Source organism: Lepidothrix coronata, unplaced genomic scaffold (assembly GCF_001604755.1).
Source record: "Lepidothrix coronata isolate B3197 unplaced genomic scaffold, Lepidothrix_coronata-1.0 Scaffold109, whole genome shotgun sequence".
In the NCBI taxonomy this organism is placed as follows: Eukaryota; Metazoa; Chordata; class Aves; order Passeriformes; family Pipridae; genus Lepidothrix; species Lepidothrix coronata.
Genome location: NW_016690289.1, coordinates 1,135,352 through 1,151,922, shown reverse-complemented (window position 1 = coordinate 1,151,922; position 16,571 = coordinate 1,135,352). Strand labels below are relative to the sequence as shown.

The window sequence follows — 16,571 nt, the reverse complement described above, 5'->3', positions numbered from 1 at the left end:
AAGAGCAGTGCATCCTTTATTCCCAAAGCGAGGTCTTCCTTGCTCCCCCGAGGCCCAAGGCTGTACCACAAGGCAAACTTGGGGACCCAGTTTCTGCTCCTTAAGCAGCAGGGTAGGGTAAACATCCAAAACCCCATACATCTTTGTAGACCTAGAGACCACTTCCAGCAGCATGAGCAATTTACTAAAAAGTGCTGCTGCCTCCAGCAAAACAAATCAAGCACTATTGCACTAATACCTGCCAGTGAAAACTTAACTTCCTGATCATGTTTAACACTGTGGAAAAGCACAGCATCTAAAAAACCAGCAACTCAACCCTTCCCCCAAACTGAATATCAGCTCAGTCAACCTTAAATGGAGCAAGTTCTTACAGCAGCTCTGGTGCAGGGGGAAGGGGAAAGCCTTTCCACATCAGCTCCTCGCTGCAGACAGAACAGAAAAGAATATCTAGAGCTTAAATTCAACTGGAAGTGAAAGTCTCGAGATTTTCAGAGAACTTGACAAGGAAGGTGCTTTGTGGAACAGTGGTTCCCAAAGGGACAAAAAGTCACTGTGCAACACTGTGGAAAAGGTAACACCAGAAAGCAAAACTCAGTTGGGTAATGAAGTGTCAAGTCTGCCCAACTACAGTATTCCTCAACTGGCTTTTGCTGGGAAATCTGAATTTTTTACCTAATTGTACTGTCATTCCTGGCAGTACACAGTTCCAACAAGCAGTTTCTTGCTAACAGGGAAGAGGCAAACAGTTCCAGTGAATCCTGACCATACATGCACCTTTTGTAAAGTATTAACTTATAATGAATATTGTTCATACTTCTTTGGCAAACCCATGTTCCAGCCTGATAGATACAGCTGAAATTCAAGATATCACACCTGGGGTTTGCTCACAGAAGAGTGTTTGCAACTTATCTTTTGTAATTCCTTTTACTACAAGACTGCATATTATTAGATGTGTGAACAATATTAACTTTTGGAAATTTTATCGGTAACACTTTGTACTCAAACTTGCCTTTCACTAAGAGAATAGAGAAAAGCATCAGGTAGTATTTGTTCTTTTATGTAATGTTATCTTTGATAGAACATTAAACACTTTCTCCTCCCAGCACCTGTTTCCTCTTCAGTGAAAGTTTGCTTGCAGTTCCCAGTTCCTAGAATTCACCAAGACATGAGATATAAGACTGTGACATTCCAGGAGAAAAAAAAATGGAGTTCATTATCTTTGTATTTTTCTCAATGCCACATTCAAGAAAGGGAAGATATCTCTGGATATTCTGTAACACACTGTCTTACTCATCAAGTTTTCACTATCCATTTGAGACTCATTGCATTTAAAATATGAGAGTTAAAACATGTAGCTTTTATTAAATGTATACATAATCAATTTGAATACAATCTAACTAAAGAATTTACTTATGCCTGTAAAAAAGTTTAGACCAGTAATTATCCACTCTTCCAATTATGCTCAATAGATTATCATACCATTATTCGAGCTGGTTTTAGGTTGTTTCCATTATGTACACATTGAGACCTCTGTTAAAACACTTAAAATAATCTCCTATTATTCAAATCATTATAATCTAAAGCAATTCTAACAGGCTTGCTCTAAATAAAAGAAATGCTGAGTGAAGAGACAAAGAAAAGGAATACTGTTACCACCATGACATGAGTAGCTTAAGGACTTAGGCAAATTTTATGCTGGAATAATCACTGCATCCCATAAAATAAAGGTTTCTCTTTTAATTCATTATGCTTATTAATAAAGCAATCACAAAATAGCATGCATTCGGTATCTGACTCCCAAAAATTCGAATATCTCACCCAAATCCTTCCACAATAAGCAGTAAGCAAAGGAAGAAATGGATGGCTACAGGTTTGTTTTTTTTTCTTTTTAGCAGGAACTTAAAGAAAAAAAGAGAGACAATGGAAGAAAAGAAACAAAACCAGCAAAACAGACTTTGCAATATGCTGCTAAATCTCACAGATTCAGATTAACCCTGAAAAGCACAGCAAGGAAAGGACTGCAAACTGAAAGAGTCCTGTCACTCGAGGAGAGAGTCCATGCTAAAACAAAATGGTCATGACAAATGGTGCAGGAGACAAATGGTGAAAGAAAGTCAGTGGCAAAAGGAAACCAGATCTAAGATAAGGAACATAAGAAATGTGTTCATAGCAGTTTGCAATAAACCACTGGAAGTGTTCAGCTTCAAGACGGACTTTAAAAGTAATTTCAATTAGAAGGATGTTAGTCCAAAGGTGGCAAGCACTTGAGGCATTCTGAACTGTCACTTAGTTCCTAGTTATTCCTAAATGCAAATTGACATAATTTGCATGCCAAATGGATGTCTCACCTGTGAAGCCAACAATTCCATGACCATATGGCTGGCTGAAGACATGCATCAAGTTTTGCCCGATTTTACAAAAGCAGTCCAAAATCTACTGCAGACTGAAAAAATCGGTGACATCGCAACTTTGATAAACTTCAGAGAAAAAAAGATTTTCAACTAAAACGTTTAATTCTTGAACTCCTGGACTCGCAAGATAGGATCTTAAGCTAGGCAGGACACAACTTAGATCACTTTGGAAGAGACTGCTCTGTTACATTCAGTATTAGCTTGATTCTTGCCAAACACAGCTCGAGATGCAACACAGACAAGGATGACATGAGCTAGACAGAAACTCCAACTTCAGATTGGAAGAAATGCAAAATTTCGATGAATAAACCTTGAAAACTTTGAAGCTTGCTCAGAGACCAGACAAAGTGCAATTGCAGCTCAAGGGTCATTGTATTCAATAGGGTTACCAGTTTCAAATCTTTTGAGGGAAAACAGAGGAGCACTAGCTCACAAAGATCCTACAGTCAAACACATAATGGTTGGTTAGTCAAAGCCCTAAACGCAAAGACAGCTGGTGAAAAAAAGCTGCTCAGAAGACACCTTTTGCTCAAACTTCCTCCCGCCTTGGTCAAAGATGAATCATAGAAATATAAAAAGGTGTGGATTGGAAGGAACCTTAAGGATCATCTAGTTCCAATCCCATCACCATGGGCAGGGATGTGCTATTCTAAAACCTGCCAGGGGGTCAAATAATCTTGTCTTTTAAGAAAGACTGGCAAATCCTTCATCAAATTATTTATTCTTACCAGGATTCAGAAGTCTTAGTGCATAACCTCTGTTTAATAAGAGCAGCTATGCAACCTAGCAGCCTTTCCTCTGTTAAGAAAAGACAGAAACATAGTAAGTCAGGTCTGTGTACAACAAGCTTCTTTATTGCTTGATCATTCATGCAGGACAGCTCAGAAGAGAAGGCAGCTGGAAAGAGGCTCTCTTGTCTACAGAGGGTCACAGCTGTATATAGTTCACCATACAGGACAAAGTCCTAACTCTATATAACACTCCCAGTTTTGCTTGTTATGTGATTAGGCCATGAAACATTCTCTTATGTTCCCAATACCGGTGGCTGAGATGTGCTGTACTCAAGCAGGTCACCCGTGTCTTTTCCTACTCTTGTTTGAAGCCAAAGATACAGAATATGTAACTAGCTATTAGGTGCATTATTACCTTGGCTCCAATTCTATTCTTTCCCTCCAATCTGTAAAACTCTTTCTACACAGGATTTATCTTCCTCTCTTTGCAAAATGCCTCCTAATATTCCACTATCAAGAAGTTTCCTTGGCTTATTTCAGTGTTTTGTATCAAGACAATAAAATGAAAAAGTATTTTTCAAGTGGCCAAAAGAGTCCTCCTCGTGGGACTTTCTTAGTAGCACCCTTCCTTTCCATTACTTCCATCTTCAAAATGGCAAACTGACAATGCTCCTTTACCCAGGTCCCTGCCTAACTACCATCTTGAAAGAATATCAATCTTCTCCAGTTTAACTAAACATTTCTCAAGTGGCATTACAGAAAATGTGTGCTCAAAGCCCTGACAGGAAATAGAAAGACGTCAGATATAATCTAAGAAAAGGTCAGTAAGCAGGTTATTCCAGTATAATCTGTTTTTGGAGAACTCATGTTTCAAATTATCCCATTAATCATTTACTACTTTCATGTCTTATATTATCCTTTCTATGAGTTTTTGTTGTAATGTCCAAAAAGCACTGTTATTAGCTGCTCTCCAATTTTTCATTTACTCAGTTCTCCCTTTCTTCAGGGCATATTAGCCTTAAACATGCAAAGGGCTGTCATCTGTCTCCCTCCACCTTTTTCCTCACCCCCTCCTCCCCTCCATATCTGAAAGAGTCAAACTCAGCCTCCTTTGCAAACCATGCTCCCAGGACTTTAAAGAGCCCATGACACCTTTTGGTGAACAAATGTGAACACGACTGTATCCCTGCTGAACCAGGATGCTCGGGGAAGTTGTGGGTTGGAGAAAGACCCCATGGAGAGGTGTCACTTTGCTCTCCAGTCACAGGAAATCTTCCCCAGTATCAGAGGGTCACAGCTCCTTCTCCGCCTTTCCTTTCCTCACAGGCAACACTCCTGTAACCCAGTGACAACTTTAGCTCTATGATCAAAAGGTTTTACTGCCTGAGAGTAGCAGAGGTGGCTAGTTGATAAAAGGGATGGTTTGCACCTAGGGTGGACAGGGAGGGTAAGGGAAGATATAGACATACACCAGAGGAAGTAAATATAGAAAAACAACTGCAAAAATTTCCCCAGTAAGGGAAGGGTTGCCCAAGATCTAAAACCACTTGTATTCAAACTAATACACCACTTTTCTATTACAGAATCATAGATGATTTAGATTGAGGGAGACCTTAAAGATCATCTAGTTTCAACTCCCTGCCATGGGCAGGGACACTATTCTTCACTTACACACTGTAAGTTGCAACTTGATGCACTTGTTAAAAATCTATGTGATCTGACTAGCAGTTTCATATGCCGTGCCTTATAATTGTAAGATTAGTCATCACTTGGTCCTCCTCATTTCAGCATATTAAATTCTGACTTTTGCTTCTAACCACTTATGATAATGTACAGTTCCATGAATTCATTATCGTTAGACAATATCTCTGTCCTCTCCAATACCACTTTTATATAAAAACAACTATTCTGTTCTGGGTCAATATCTAGGTGAATCAAATTTGACCCTACGATTATGGAAAAATTGCCTCACTTATCTCCCATGACTGCTCATAGAGCAAATTTGGTCCAGTGTAGTTTCTGGAAGCTGCCACCACTGAAAGGAAATACGTTTTACATATGGGCACTCTGCATCTAGCATGGGCAGACATAGGCATCTCTCCACCCACCTTATTCTGACCTTAAATAAAGGGAAACTTTCTCAACTGCTCATTTTGCAATCTTCTTCCTTCCACAGTTACTTACTTACTTTTGATCAGAGGCACTTTCACTGTTTTAAAGATGGCACGTGCACACAAAAATCATAAAGCTATCAGATAACCCAACAAACGAATGTTTACATCACTGATGAGTCACATACTGAGTTTCTAGATCTCAGTCACTCCATCTACTGCAAACAGTTTCTGTGCAACAGCAACTGGAAAGGATATGTTTTCCATCACAGTAAAAACGAAGGGCACGTTTTCACTTCTCTTAAATACCTGAACACCAAGATGGACCAAAGATTTCTGTACTTTTTATCAACAGTTTTGCAATAAACATTTCCAGGCTATTGGATAAGGCCTTACAACAGGGTTTCAGATCCTGAGGAAGCTACAGCTTTCACATGGGTCTTCTTTCCCCAGTGCACAAGCAAGACAAGCAGTCATCCCAATTTAGATCATACAGCACAAGCAAAAATTTTCACTGATGCCACAAAAGCCTGAGTATCAGAAATTTGATAGAAGGGGACCTTGCCCTTGCCTTATACTCCCTACCCCATACAACACTACTCCCTTCTGCTCTGAAAAAGTGAGTTTGAGGCCAAAGACAGAATCACACTCCTGGCAAATGAAGTAGACCACAGGTACATGAGGACACCATTGAGACCTGAAGACAAAAACAGGGGGGTAACATGCACAGACAAGACTCAGCCTCACTGGCATGCCCTTAAGACCTAAAAGTTTAGACATATAATTGCTTATGAGGCCCTAGTCCCTTCCTAAAATCTCATATAGTAAACGAAATACAAATCAACATAACCAAGATACAGCTACATGAACTGGAGTACCAACACTGGTTAATGTATTTCCATTGCTTTAACGTAAGTTCCATAAAAATGAGGTTCCCAAAGCATTGCTCTTTGACTTCACATATTCCATTGGATTTCAAGAGCCAAGAAAATCTGACAGACAAATTCCAGCTCCTTGGATTAACCATCCTTCTGCTAGGGACACACTCTTCCCTGCTAGCTTTTTGCCCAGCTTCACCTCCTTCTTGTGCTCCTGCTCAGCAGGTATATAACCAGAGATGTTTTAAATGCTGCTCTGATGCTTAAGAAATTCCTTCAAGTGACTTACATGCTTACATTTGAATTCTGGCCTTCTTAGGAACACTGATAAACTTCAGGACCAGAGGCCAGAAGTCACGTGTGTGGTTACAAGCAACAGTACATGCCTCAGTATGCCCCAGAAGCATATTCACCTCAAAGCCCAGAAACAGACACTGCCAGCCAGTTTCCCAGTCATTCACTTAAAATATTTGCAGATTCATAGGAGTTGAATCTACTTTCAGCAATGTACCAGCAGACTGGTACTCTTTGCCTAAAACCTAGTTAGTTAGTCTTTGATTTCATACCCCTCTGGAAGAACATCAGGAGAATCAGTCAAATGATTTCCAATTTCCACTATCAAGAACGGGAGGCAAGGGAAAGGTTGAGGTCAGTGCAAGAACAGGAGACAAGTTTAGACATATTTCTACTGTTTGCTCACACTGGAAACCAAAGCTCATGTTCATTAGCTCAAAAGATATATCCATGCACATGGGGTCTCTGTATTTGGCTCTTATCGATTATTCCTCTCCCACAAGCAATTGATTTCATGTAAGCTAAATCTGAAAGATACAGGAACAAAAATCATGGCAATAATAAGATATTTCAAAGGCATTCGCCTTATTCCTTCTGCTTTTTTGCTGTACACTGTCAATTCTGGATACCTTGTCCAACTTGGAATTGAGTACCATTGTAAATGTTTCAGTTGTAACAATTAGAAACATACTTATCACTGAAGATATAAGTAGAACTAGCGATAAAGAAAAGCTAAGTAAACAATGAGTTGTGTATTTGTATCATTCCCAAACCAACATCAGTATAGCTTATCTTCAGGTTACAATGTGGAAACAAGCAACTTTGTATCAGAAAGATACCAAATTCTAAGTCTCTGATTAATATCTGAAATAGTACTTCATATTACTCAAAGTCTTATGTTTGGATTTCTTGTCTGAAACAAAGTCTCAAAACAAACAAGAGTGGAATGAGAAAAAAAATCCTAGGACTGCAGAGTCTGTCCCAGAACAAAACAGCATTAACAGTGTTCCCATGTGTAAAGCCTCTGACAGCAGATAAAGGAATTTTCCAGTTAATAAAAACAAAGAAAAAAAATTAGAAAAAATCTATGGAAAACTACTTTGGTTAAAATTAATGAAGCAATTTGGTTCTCTCCATAAAAGAGATACTCACAGGATTCTGTAAAAATACAAAACAGCTATGGGAAACAACTGAGTGTCCTTTTTGTTATGATCAATCATATAGATAGTCCAAATCCTGCAGCTTATCTTAATGCCAGAAAAATCCAAATATTTTTCTTCCTTAAATGCCCAAAGAAGTACAATGGTACATTACATCTAGACTGTTTTATTAGCTCAGCACTGTGTCTCAGGTGGGGATTTTAAGGCAAGAGAACTTTTAATTCTGTGGTGATTTAGATTCACTTTGTCTGTAATTTAACAGTAATGCAGCCATTCTAGCACAAATACATAGTGCAGCACGATTTACTAGAGAATTCTAACATTTAGTCAAATAATTTTTTTTTAAAGAAGGCAATGATCAAGTGATATATAGATGATCCAGTATCTTCATGCAATCAAAAGGAAATATAAATCCATGCTAGTGGTAATGTACATGAATTATCCCATACAAAGTTGCTTAAGCTGTTGTGTGCCCTTATGATTGCACACTGAAATGTCAAAACATGTCAACACTCGGCATCAAATAGAAGTCCTGCCATAAATCTCAACAGGAAACCAGGGTTCAACACATCATATGCAATGAAAAGCTTACAGAAGGAGAAAGGGCAAAGGAAAGTCCTCAGCAAAGAGGGAGAAGAGTGAGACAAAACAGATGAAGGAGCAGAAGGAATCAATTAAGACACTGATAAACTTAGAACTTTTTGCTCATTAAAGTGGAAAGCATATTTTACGTAATAACCCATGTCACATTTGTATAAACCAATGCTATTTTAGTGTTAATACTACACATGCATACAGACAGTCCTACTCAGAAAGGAAAAATTCTTTTCATTTTGATTGTACAGGAAACTGAAAGAAGATTATATTTGTAAACACTAGGCTGAGCACTGAACTTTCAGCAGCAGTGGCACCAGGGCTGCGTAGAGGGATGCTGCAGCTCCTGTGTCAGCGGAACATGTCACCACTACACGAAGGATAGCTATATAATATTCTTTCCATCTAACATTATACAAAGTGATTCACACCAACACTCATTTCTTAAACTTTACCTTTTAGTACAGCTTATGAAGCACGATGCAGTCTTCAAATATAATTATCTTCCTTATGGTTGTTAGTTTGTTGGGTTTTTTGGGGTTTTTTTTCTTTTTTTTTTGTAATAAAACCATGCATAAAATTACTTTCCACTGCCTTATGTGTCCTTAGTTTTCCCTAAGCCTGGATAAAGAGACAGGAATGGCTCTGTAGGGATTGCTCCCGTCACATAACCTGAGGCACAAACTATCTCAACAATACACTTTCACTGCCTCCTTTCCCTTTTCTCCTAAATAAACTCAGTACTCCTCTAGTACTGTCTGTCTGATTCTGCCCAGCAGGAGATGCTTCAAAAGAACATAAAGAATGGGCACCTGTGTGACAACCTGCCTCCTGAAGGGATTTTCCCATGTTTCTGCTGCTTGCTGTCTTACACACTCCTCCTTCCAGGCAAAAAGGGCTGCTTTGGTGAGTTTGGCTCCCAGCAGCACTCTGCAGCTCAGTCTAGGTGTGGAAGCTCCAAGAAGGTATTTACAAACTGGGCTTTCTAGATTCGAATTGCAGCTTGAGCAGATGACTGAATATGCTTTGGAGTGGTGCAGAGCAGAAAAAATACTTTTAAACTGTACTTGCAGATCATAGCAATGAAGCAGCTAGACTAAGAATAAACACAGCAAGTGTACACTCACCAGAATCACTATATACACATGTACACACATACCCATCCACGCACATATTTGGCAATGGCAACAGCTCAAGTATAACTAGACTAAAAGCCATTTCTGAAGACGTTTCTAAGGTTACTCGGTTAAAACTGAGTCATTGCATGCTGTTGCACGTCTCATTTGAAATTCAGGATGAAGTCTAAGAATTGCCATTTCTATAATTTCAAGTTGTTTCATAATCAAATTTGTAGGAAATAGGAAACTAATATAAATAATGCCATCTCTTCAGTTAAGTCTTACGCAGATTATGTTTTGGGCAATCTCTGTAATTTTTGATTTCAGTCTTTTTAAAAATGGATCATATCTGAATGTCTTCTCTTTTAAATACTTAAAGCTGGCAGTGACACAGTTTGGCTTGTTTAGCACACTGAAACCCAGTAGTATTCATGAACTAGATAGGTCCAGGACAAATTTCTGATATCATGCAAAAATAATTAAAACAAATGTATTTTTTGTATTTCCAGTAATTACTACAAATTTTATTCCCAGAGATTAAAAAAAAAAAAAAGATTACTTCACATAACATCATCCCTGTGATGACACATATATACCAATGCAACTTCACATTAATCACAGCAGGCAAACCATCAATCAGTGCAATGTGACAACTAGTCTCCATTCCTCCTCCTCCTATCTCTCAAAAATAACAAAACCCAAAAACAACAACAAAAAAACCACCAACCAAAAACCTCAACTCATCTTTAGATCAGAGATGTTGTGAACAGGAAGCAAAAATGTTATTTATTGAACACTAACCTTATTAGCCTTTCAAAATGCAATTGCATGCCCTTCCTCTCAATGGATTTGATTTTTAACACAATGACTGAAAAATTCCTGCAATATTATAATACACTTACAACTCAAATATTAAACCTGTTCTGAGCAAAATTACCCATAGAAAAAAAATAATAAGTATTGTTTTAGTAGTATCTGTACCATCTGATCCTGTCTAGCTCTAAAACATATGTTAATTTTAAGCCCCTGTGTAGGCCATAGACTTCGGGGAATCCAGGGAAAGTCTAGAAGATTAGTCAGGCACTTAACACTGCTAGCAAAGGTGGAACTCAGGGACGGCAGGGAGGCCATGAGGAACATGCTTCAGAATGGCAATGGAAAATAAGGAGTGAGAGCACACAATAGTAAACCTTTGCAAAAGAATGGGTCATGTGATAGAGCTCCTTTCAAGGACTACTTGAAAGGCATGTCACCACTGTGGGGGGCAAAAAAAAAAAAAAAAGGTATTTATTAACTTATTGTTGCTTACACTGATTCTTTCCACATAGCAGTACTACCTCTGCATGTCTGCCACCTAATTCTTAATCAGGTTACAGGATTTTCCATTTGTTATAAAATAAAACAAAGAGGGGTTTTGTATATATCTTAAAAGCAAATCCCTATGAGATAGGAGTCAGAAGATTGTTGTATTTGTTCTGGTCAACCCAACACTGTGAAAAGTTCATACTATATCAATTTTTACAAACTTAACAGGAAACTCAAATGATCCATCACTATTTTGTTTCCATATGAAAATTCCCACAAAAATACATCAGCCACTTCCTAAATGCATGTATCTACAGGCTTTTCCTTAACCAAAGCCATAAATCAGTGAATCAAGCAACTCCCTGCAGTAGGCTTTAAAAAGAGGCAGGTTATGCAAGATGCAGAACTCTTATCAAAAGCTTTTATTTAAAAGCAATCCATGAAAATGAATGTCAGTTTCTTAACTTCTATTCAAATTGAAGTAGAAAGCCCTATTAGGAATGCCTGTAGAATTACTATTGGCCAAGGCCAAAAAAGCCTAAATCCACATTGCAACTTGGATCTAGCCTAAGACAAACAGCTTCTCCAACACTGTAGCACCTTCAGTTATTATGACAGACCTTAAACCCTACATAAACAAGCTTTGACTAAGCTATCATCACAGGTTTGATGCTGCAATGCTGTCAAAGATGCCTTCTTCAAAAAAACCCGCAAACCAAAACCCCAATACAGTACAGATTCCATTGCTAAAAGTACATAAAACAGGAAAATGGACCGTGCCTGTTAGAAACTTCCCAAATAAAGACTTCTATCCTACAACAAAGATAAGAAAAATCATGAAAATACTGGTAGTTTACAGCCACAGGTATATAAGCTGTAAATTGATTTTTTCTCTGTTCTTTTGATGCTGACAGTTCCCCCCATGCCTTTTTATACTCAAAAAACTCTTGCTACAGGACGAAGTTAGAAAACTCCCTAAAATAAAAAGCCTGTGGCAATTCTAAATTTTTTCTTTACAAAGGCAGTATTTTTATAACTGTGGCCAAGAGTATGTTGGACTACGTCAGGAAAGTTTGACTAACATAACTGCTAAATAAACCACTCTGTATTTTGAGATTGACTATTTGACAACAGGCTTGATATAAGCATCCCAAGATCTCCATTTTAGCACTGTGTTTTACACATTCTGAAATTAAAAAATGCTGTTACATATATATATAAAAAAGTTTTTAAATCCCTGTCCTTTAAATAGAAAAAAACCTCTCCATCAAATAGTTCTTACAAGGAGATAGACCAATACCATATTTTATTATCAGTTAATTCAATGTGTGTGTTTAGACACACTGGAATTATATAGCTGGAGTGGGGGAGGGGAGGTGGGTGAGAGGAGAAAGGGGGATTGAAGTCTTAACTCCAGTAAGAAACTTGTGTACCTGACTGATAAACTCAGCCAAACTTCTTTATGTATCCTATTTATCTTCAAATCTATTTATGTCACAGAAGAGAACATATGAGCATAGCAGCTGTTACTATAGCAATGAAACTGGGAATTTTGAGAACACAAAAAACCCACCCCTTGAAGGATGCTCAGTTTAGCAGAGAGATGGTTTAGAGAACAGCACACCAGTATCTCACTTCTTAGGATCTGCTCAAAGTCTGTGGTTATAGAGACATTAAATCAGCTGTAACTGCCTGTTTCTCAAAGAGCACTTGAAGCCAAATCACCTCTACCTATTACTCGTCACGATTCGGTACACCAGGAGTTCTTGCTAAGTAACCCCAAACTTGTCAAGTACGCCAGAATCGCCTGTAAATCCGGGGAAGCGCGATTCTTTGCAAAAGGCTCACAGGTTCTGATCGCGGCAGAGAAGGGATTCGCCATAGTAACAAACCCCCACCCGCACCGCGGGTCACAGCTGGGAGCTTGGCGCGGCGAGCCCCGCACCCCTCGGCACCGCGCACACCTGCCCGGCGCCGGGAAGGCGGGACGAGCCGGGAGAAGTCAGGTACTTTCCTCATGCAGCGGGCAGGCAGTCTGCCTCTATGGGCACGAACCGGGATGAAACCCACCCACAATCCTCCCACACATACCGTTTCTCTGCCAAACCCACCCCGCTCCCCCCTCTCCTCGGCCGGCGGCCCTGCCACCCCGCCTCCCGTCCCTCGCCCCCCACCGCCTCCGCGCACCCCCCGTCCCCCGCCGCGGACCCGAGGCGCTGCCGGCCGCGGTTTTACCTGCGAGGGAGCCGGGTCTCTGCAGGGTGGCGGTGGCGTACAGCTCCTGGGAGTGCTTGCTGTACTGATCGGCAGCGTGAACCAGCCGCTTGGTAGGCGACAGGGTGGCGTAAGTGCCGATGGTGGAGCTTAACTGGTGGATAGGAGAGGAGGAAATGTTAGACTGGACGGTGGGCGGGGAGGTCACTCGGATGGGGGACGGCGACAGTCCCGCCGAGGAGACGACGATGTTGATGGGCGAGCTGGTGCTGTAGGACTTGGCCAGGCGGCTGGGGGACTGCTTCGGGGAGGAGAGGCGCTGCGCGGTGGCGTAGGCGGCGCCCTCGGCGGCGGAGCCGGCCCGCGGCAGCTTGGTGGGGGAGCCGCCGGGCTGGGCGGGCAGCGGGGAGCTCACCCGCTGCGCCGGCAGCGTGGAGCTGGCGTAGTAGAGCGCGGCGGCGTGCTGGGGCTCGGGCAGGTGGAAGGCGCTGCCGTGGCTGGGCGCGAAGGGCTCCCGCGGCTGCGGGGCGGCGGGCGGCGGCGGCGGCTCCGGGCCGCCCGGGTGGGCGCCGCGGCCCCCCGGGCCCTGCTGCGGGAAGGAAAGGCAGAGGCGTCAGCGGGGGCGGCGGCGGCGGGGGGCGCCCCGCTCCCCCCGGCCCTGCGCGGGGCGCTGCGAGGGGGGGGCCCGCTGGCCGGGGAAGCCCCCCAGCCGCCTGCAGCCCCCTCTCTGACCTCGAAGCAGGCCGGCACCCGGCGCCCGCGGGATTACGGGGCTCGTTAATCTGCTAAAGCATTCCCAGCCTTTGAGGGGAAAAAACCTGCCGCCGGCTCGGGCCCAGCGGCGTCGAAAGTCCTCCCGACGGCTGAAGCCGCCACCCGGCCGTGGGGCACAGCGCTCCGGGGCGCCGGAACGCGCTCGCCTACCGACCTCTAAACCGGGCAGAGGTTAGCCCCGGGTCAAATAAATACATACATACAGAGATACGCCCGCGCCCCTTTATTCTGCATACATTAGAGAAGAGCAGCCGAAGCCACGGAAAGGGCTTTAATGGAGTAACTTTCCTCGGTTTCCAGCAATCTCTGTCCGCACGAGGAGAGGCACCGCACCGGGGATTCCCTCTCCCCAGCGGCGGCACAACCGCGGCCCCGGCCTCGTATAAAGGGGCGGAGGGAGGGGAATCCCGGGCCAGTTCACGCCAAGCCCCGCCGGCACCACGGCAAGCGCCCGCCTCGTACTTATTTACGCGGCACGAAGGGGGCGGGAGGTACGGGAGGAGCTGCCGGGGCCGGGCCCTCCCCCGGGCCGCATCCAGCGGGGAATCTGCATCCGGATAGAGGGAGGGAGCTCCTCGCACGGACCGGCTGGCCGCGGGCAGGGCAGCGCTAAGTTCTTCCTAAGGCCAGTAATTGAAGGGGGCTGGGCAGAAGGAGCGAGTGAAAATCCTCGGGAGATGCCGCCTATGAGAAATTTCGGTTATGTGCCTGAGCAGCTTCTGGAGCCGCAGAGGATGGAGCTCGCCCTCACACGTAGACGGCTTCCCCTTTTTTTATCGAGGATCTTAAGCTTAGGAGAACATCTGTGAATCTGGTAACATTAAAATCCTCTCATAACTGCACCCCGCAGTGAGCGAGAGTTCAGCACTCTGTTGGAAGATGCACTCTTGGATTCAGATACTATTTTTTTCTGGTTATGCAGGGGATTTACTTGAAACCCCAGGAAGCGCTCCACATCCTCAGAATTGACAGTGTAGTTTGAATCGGTCTGACCAGTGCTTCCCCAGAACACATACACACACCTCAGATACTGATTTCCTTAGCGAGAAGAGGCTTTAAAATGTGAATAATGAATTTTGTGACTCAATTCAAAGAGGTGTGGTGAATGCCAAGAGCAGTTTTGTTATACATTTAAATAACAATGTGGTTTTTTAGTAGCGTCCTACAGAAAAAAAAGAAAAAAATCCAAACAAGTAAGCAAAAGCACCATGTTCCTCGTACGAAATTTGATTTATTTTCACTAGGATACTCAATAAAGGATTTGATCAGGAACTGAGGACAAGGTAACTAATCAGAGCAAAGAATAAACAAGGTTTTAAATGCCAGAAATGTGTACTTCTACCTATGTATGCCCACTGGGAATTTTTCTGTCCTTTTTTTCACTTAAATTTACTCAAATGCCTTGCATCTGGGGGAAGAATAGGTATTTTCCTAGACAGTGACAAGAAACAAGGTTTTAGAGAAGCTGCTCCTGGTGCTTTGTTCTCAGTTGTTAGCAGCACGGAAGAAACTACAGCACTTAGAGCATTCCGGCCTCTCAAGGGAGCACTGCCAGACTCAAACCTCACTGGCTTCTTGAGGTTTTGCACCTCATAGAGCAATGGCTTTACAGATGAATGTAGTGTAAACTGTTCCCTCGAGGTGCTCTGTGTGGTAACTCCCTGGCGAGCAAGTGAATCACAGATGTAAGTAGCCTGCTCTCTTTTGAGTTGGACTGTTCTGATTGCAGCAGGGAGTTACAAACACGACAGCATCAAGCACAAGCCTTGAAAGTTTCATAAATGGGCATCAAGTGCAAGTTGCTAATTTGAAAGACTCCTGACAAAAACCAGGAAGGCCAACTCTAGGAACATCAACGAACTTTTAAAAGCTACTTTCATGCTGAGCTACTTACCTTATCTGCTTTAAACTGGGAAGAAGGGCTACTCTGCAACTGACTGTCCAATAATGTATTTGACAGGAGTACAGTTTTCACTTTCCAGGTTTAGACTATATGGTAACAACTTTTATGAAACAAAAACAGGCCAGCATGATTTAAGACAACATGGACAGAACAAATTCTGCACATAACGAAAGGTCATTTAAACCAGCTACATTATCAATTGATATTTCTTAATTTTACTTTTTGGACTGTTAAGTGGCATAATAATTTATTTTGTAATAAACAGTGTTCCAAAAATACAGTCTTCTGCAATAGTACCAGTGCAACACACTGCTAACGTACTGATAACTTGGACAGTTTTGTCTTGATCATAAGGATTTTACACAAGTACTGTCATCATGTATACAAAATTTCTTTTTCTAATCTGCTTCTACGCTGCTTGATGTGTCAAGGATTTAGAGTAATTAATTTCAAGTTCATGGCGAGGTAAGTAAACCAATGTTATTCCATATTCCTAATAAATCTCTATAAAGCTGTAGGCATTCTACAGGTACTAATTCAAAAAACCAACAAAAAAATCCAATTTCATGACTATTTGTTATAAGGAACAAAGTGTAGTGGTGGGACACAAGAATTAAATGCTTAATTAGAAATGCAGTGTATAACCCTTCTTAAAAAGCTAAGCATTTGCTCTGTGTGAAGTAGAGAACTTTTGGATGAACAGACTGCAATGGAAACATTAGCATGCAGTATCTTCTGGGATGTGACTAATCTCAGACCTGTCTTAAATGTACCATGAGGTTCTTATATTTTTTCAAAGGGACAAGTGTACAGTAACATTCTCCATGCATGTTTTCGGAGGCAAAATGTGTTTAGTTTCTCCTTGTGTTTCTCCCAGTCTGTTGCTTAAGACAGCCATACAGACGTCATTGTTCATCCTGCAGTGTGACATTATACTTCATATGGACAAATAAATTACAATAGTATTTTTCTTTTTATCCATTGTTGTCAACCTCATAACAAAACTGTGTTTAAGCTAATAAACTGAGAACAAATTTGCTTCCCAATTATTATATCCTCCTGCATCAACCTGTTTCAA

At 41.8% G+C, this 16,571-nt stretch overlaps 1 protein-coding gene across 6 annotated transcripts in view; it reads right to left on the bottom strand.

The window, feature by feature from the left end:
- CTNND2 (catenin delta 2) overlaps nt 1-16,571 on the bottom strand; it is a 514,557-nt gene that overhangs the window by 252,723 nt on the left and 245,263 nt on the right. For 4 of the 6 annotated variants that reach the window (XM_017824125.1, XM_017824130.1, XM_017824128.1 and 1 more), the window contains one exon: nt 12,838-13,405. In XM_017824125.1, coding sequence (XP_017679614.1) covers nt 12,838-13,405 — 568 coding nt within the window. The remainder of the gene's footprint in view (nt 1-12,837; nt 13,406-16,571) is intronic. The other 2 variants (XM_017824127.1, XM_017824129.1) reach the window with 1 other exon arrangement.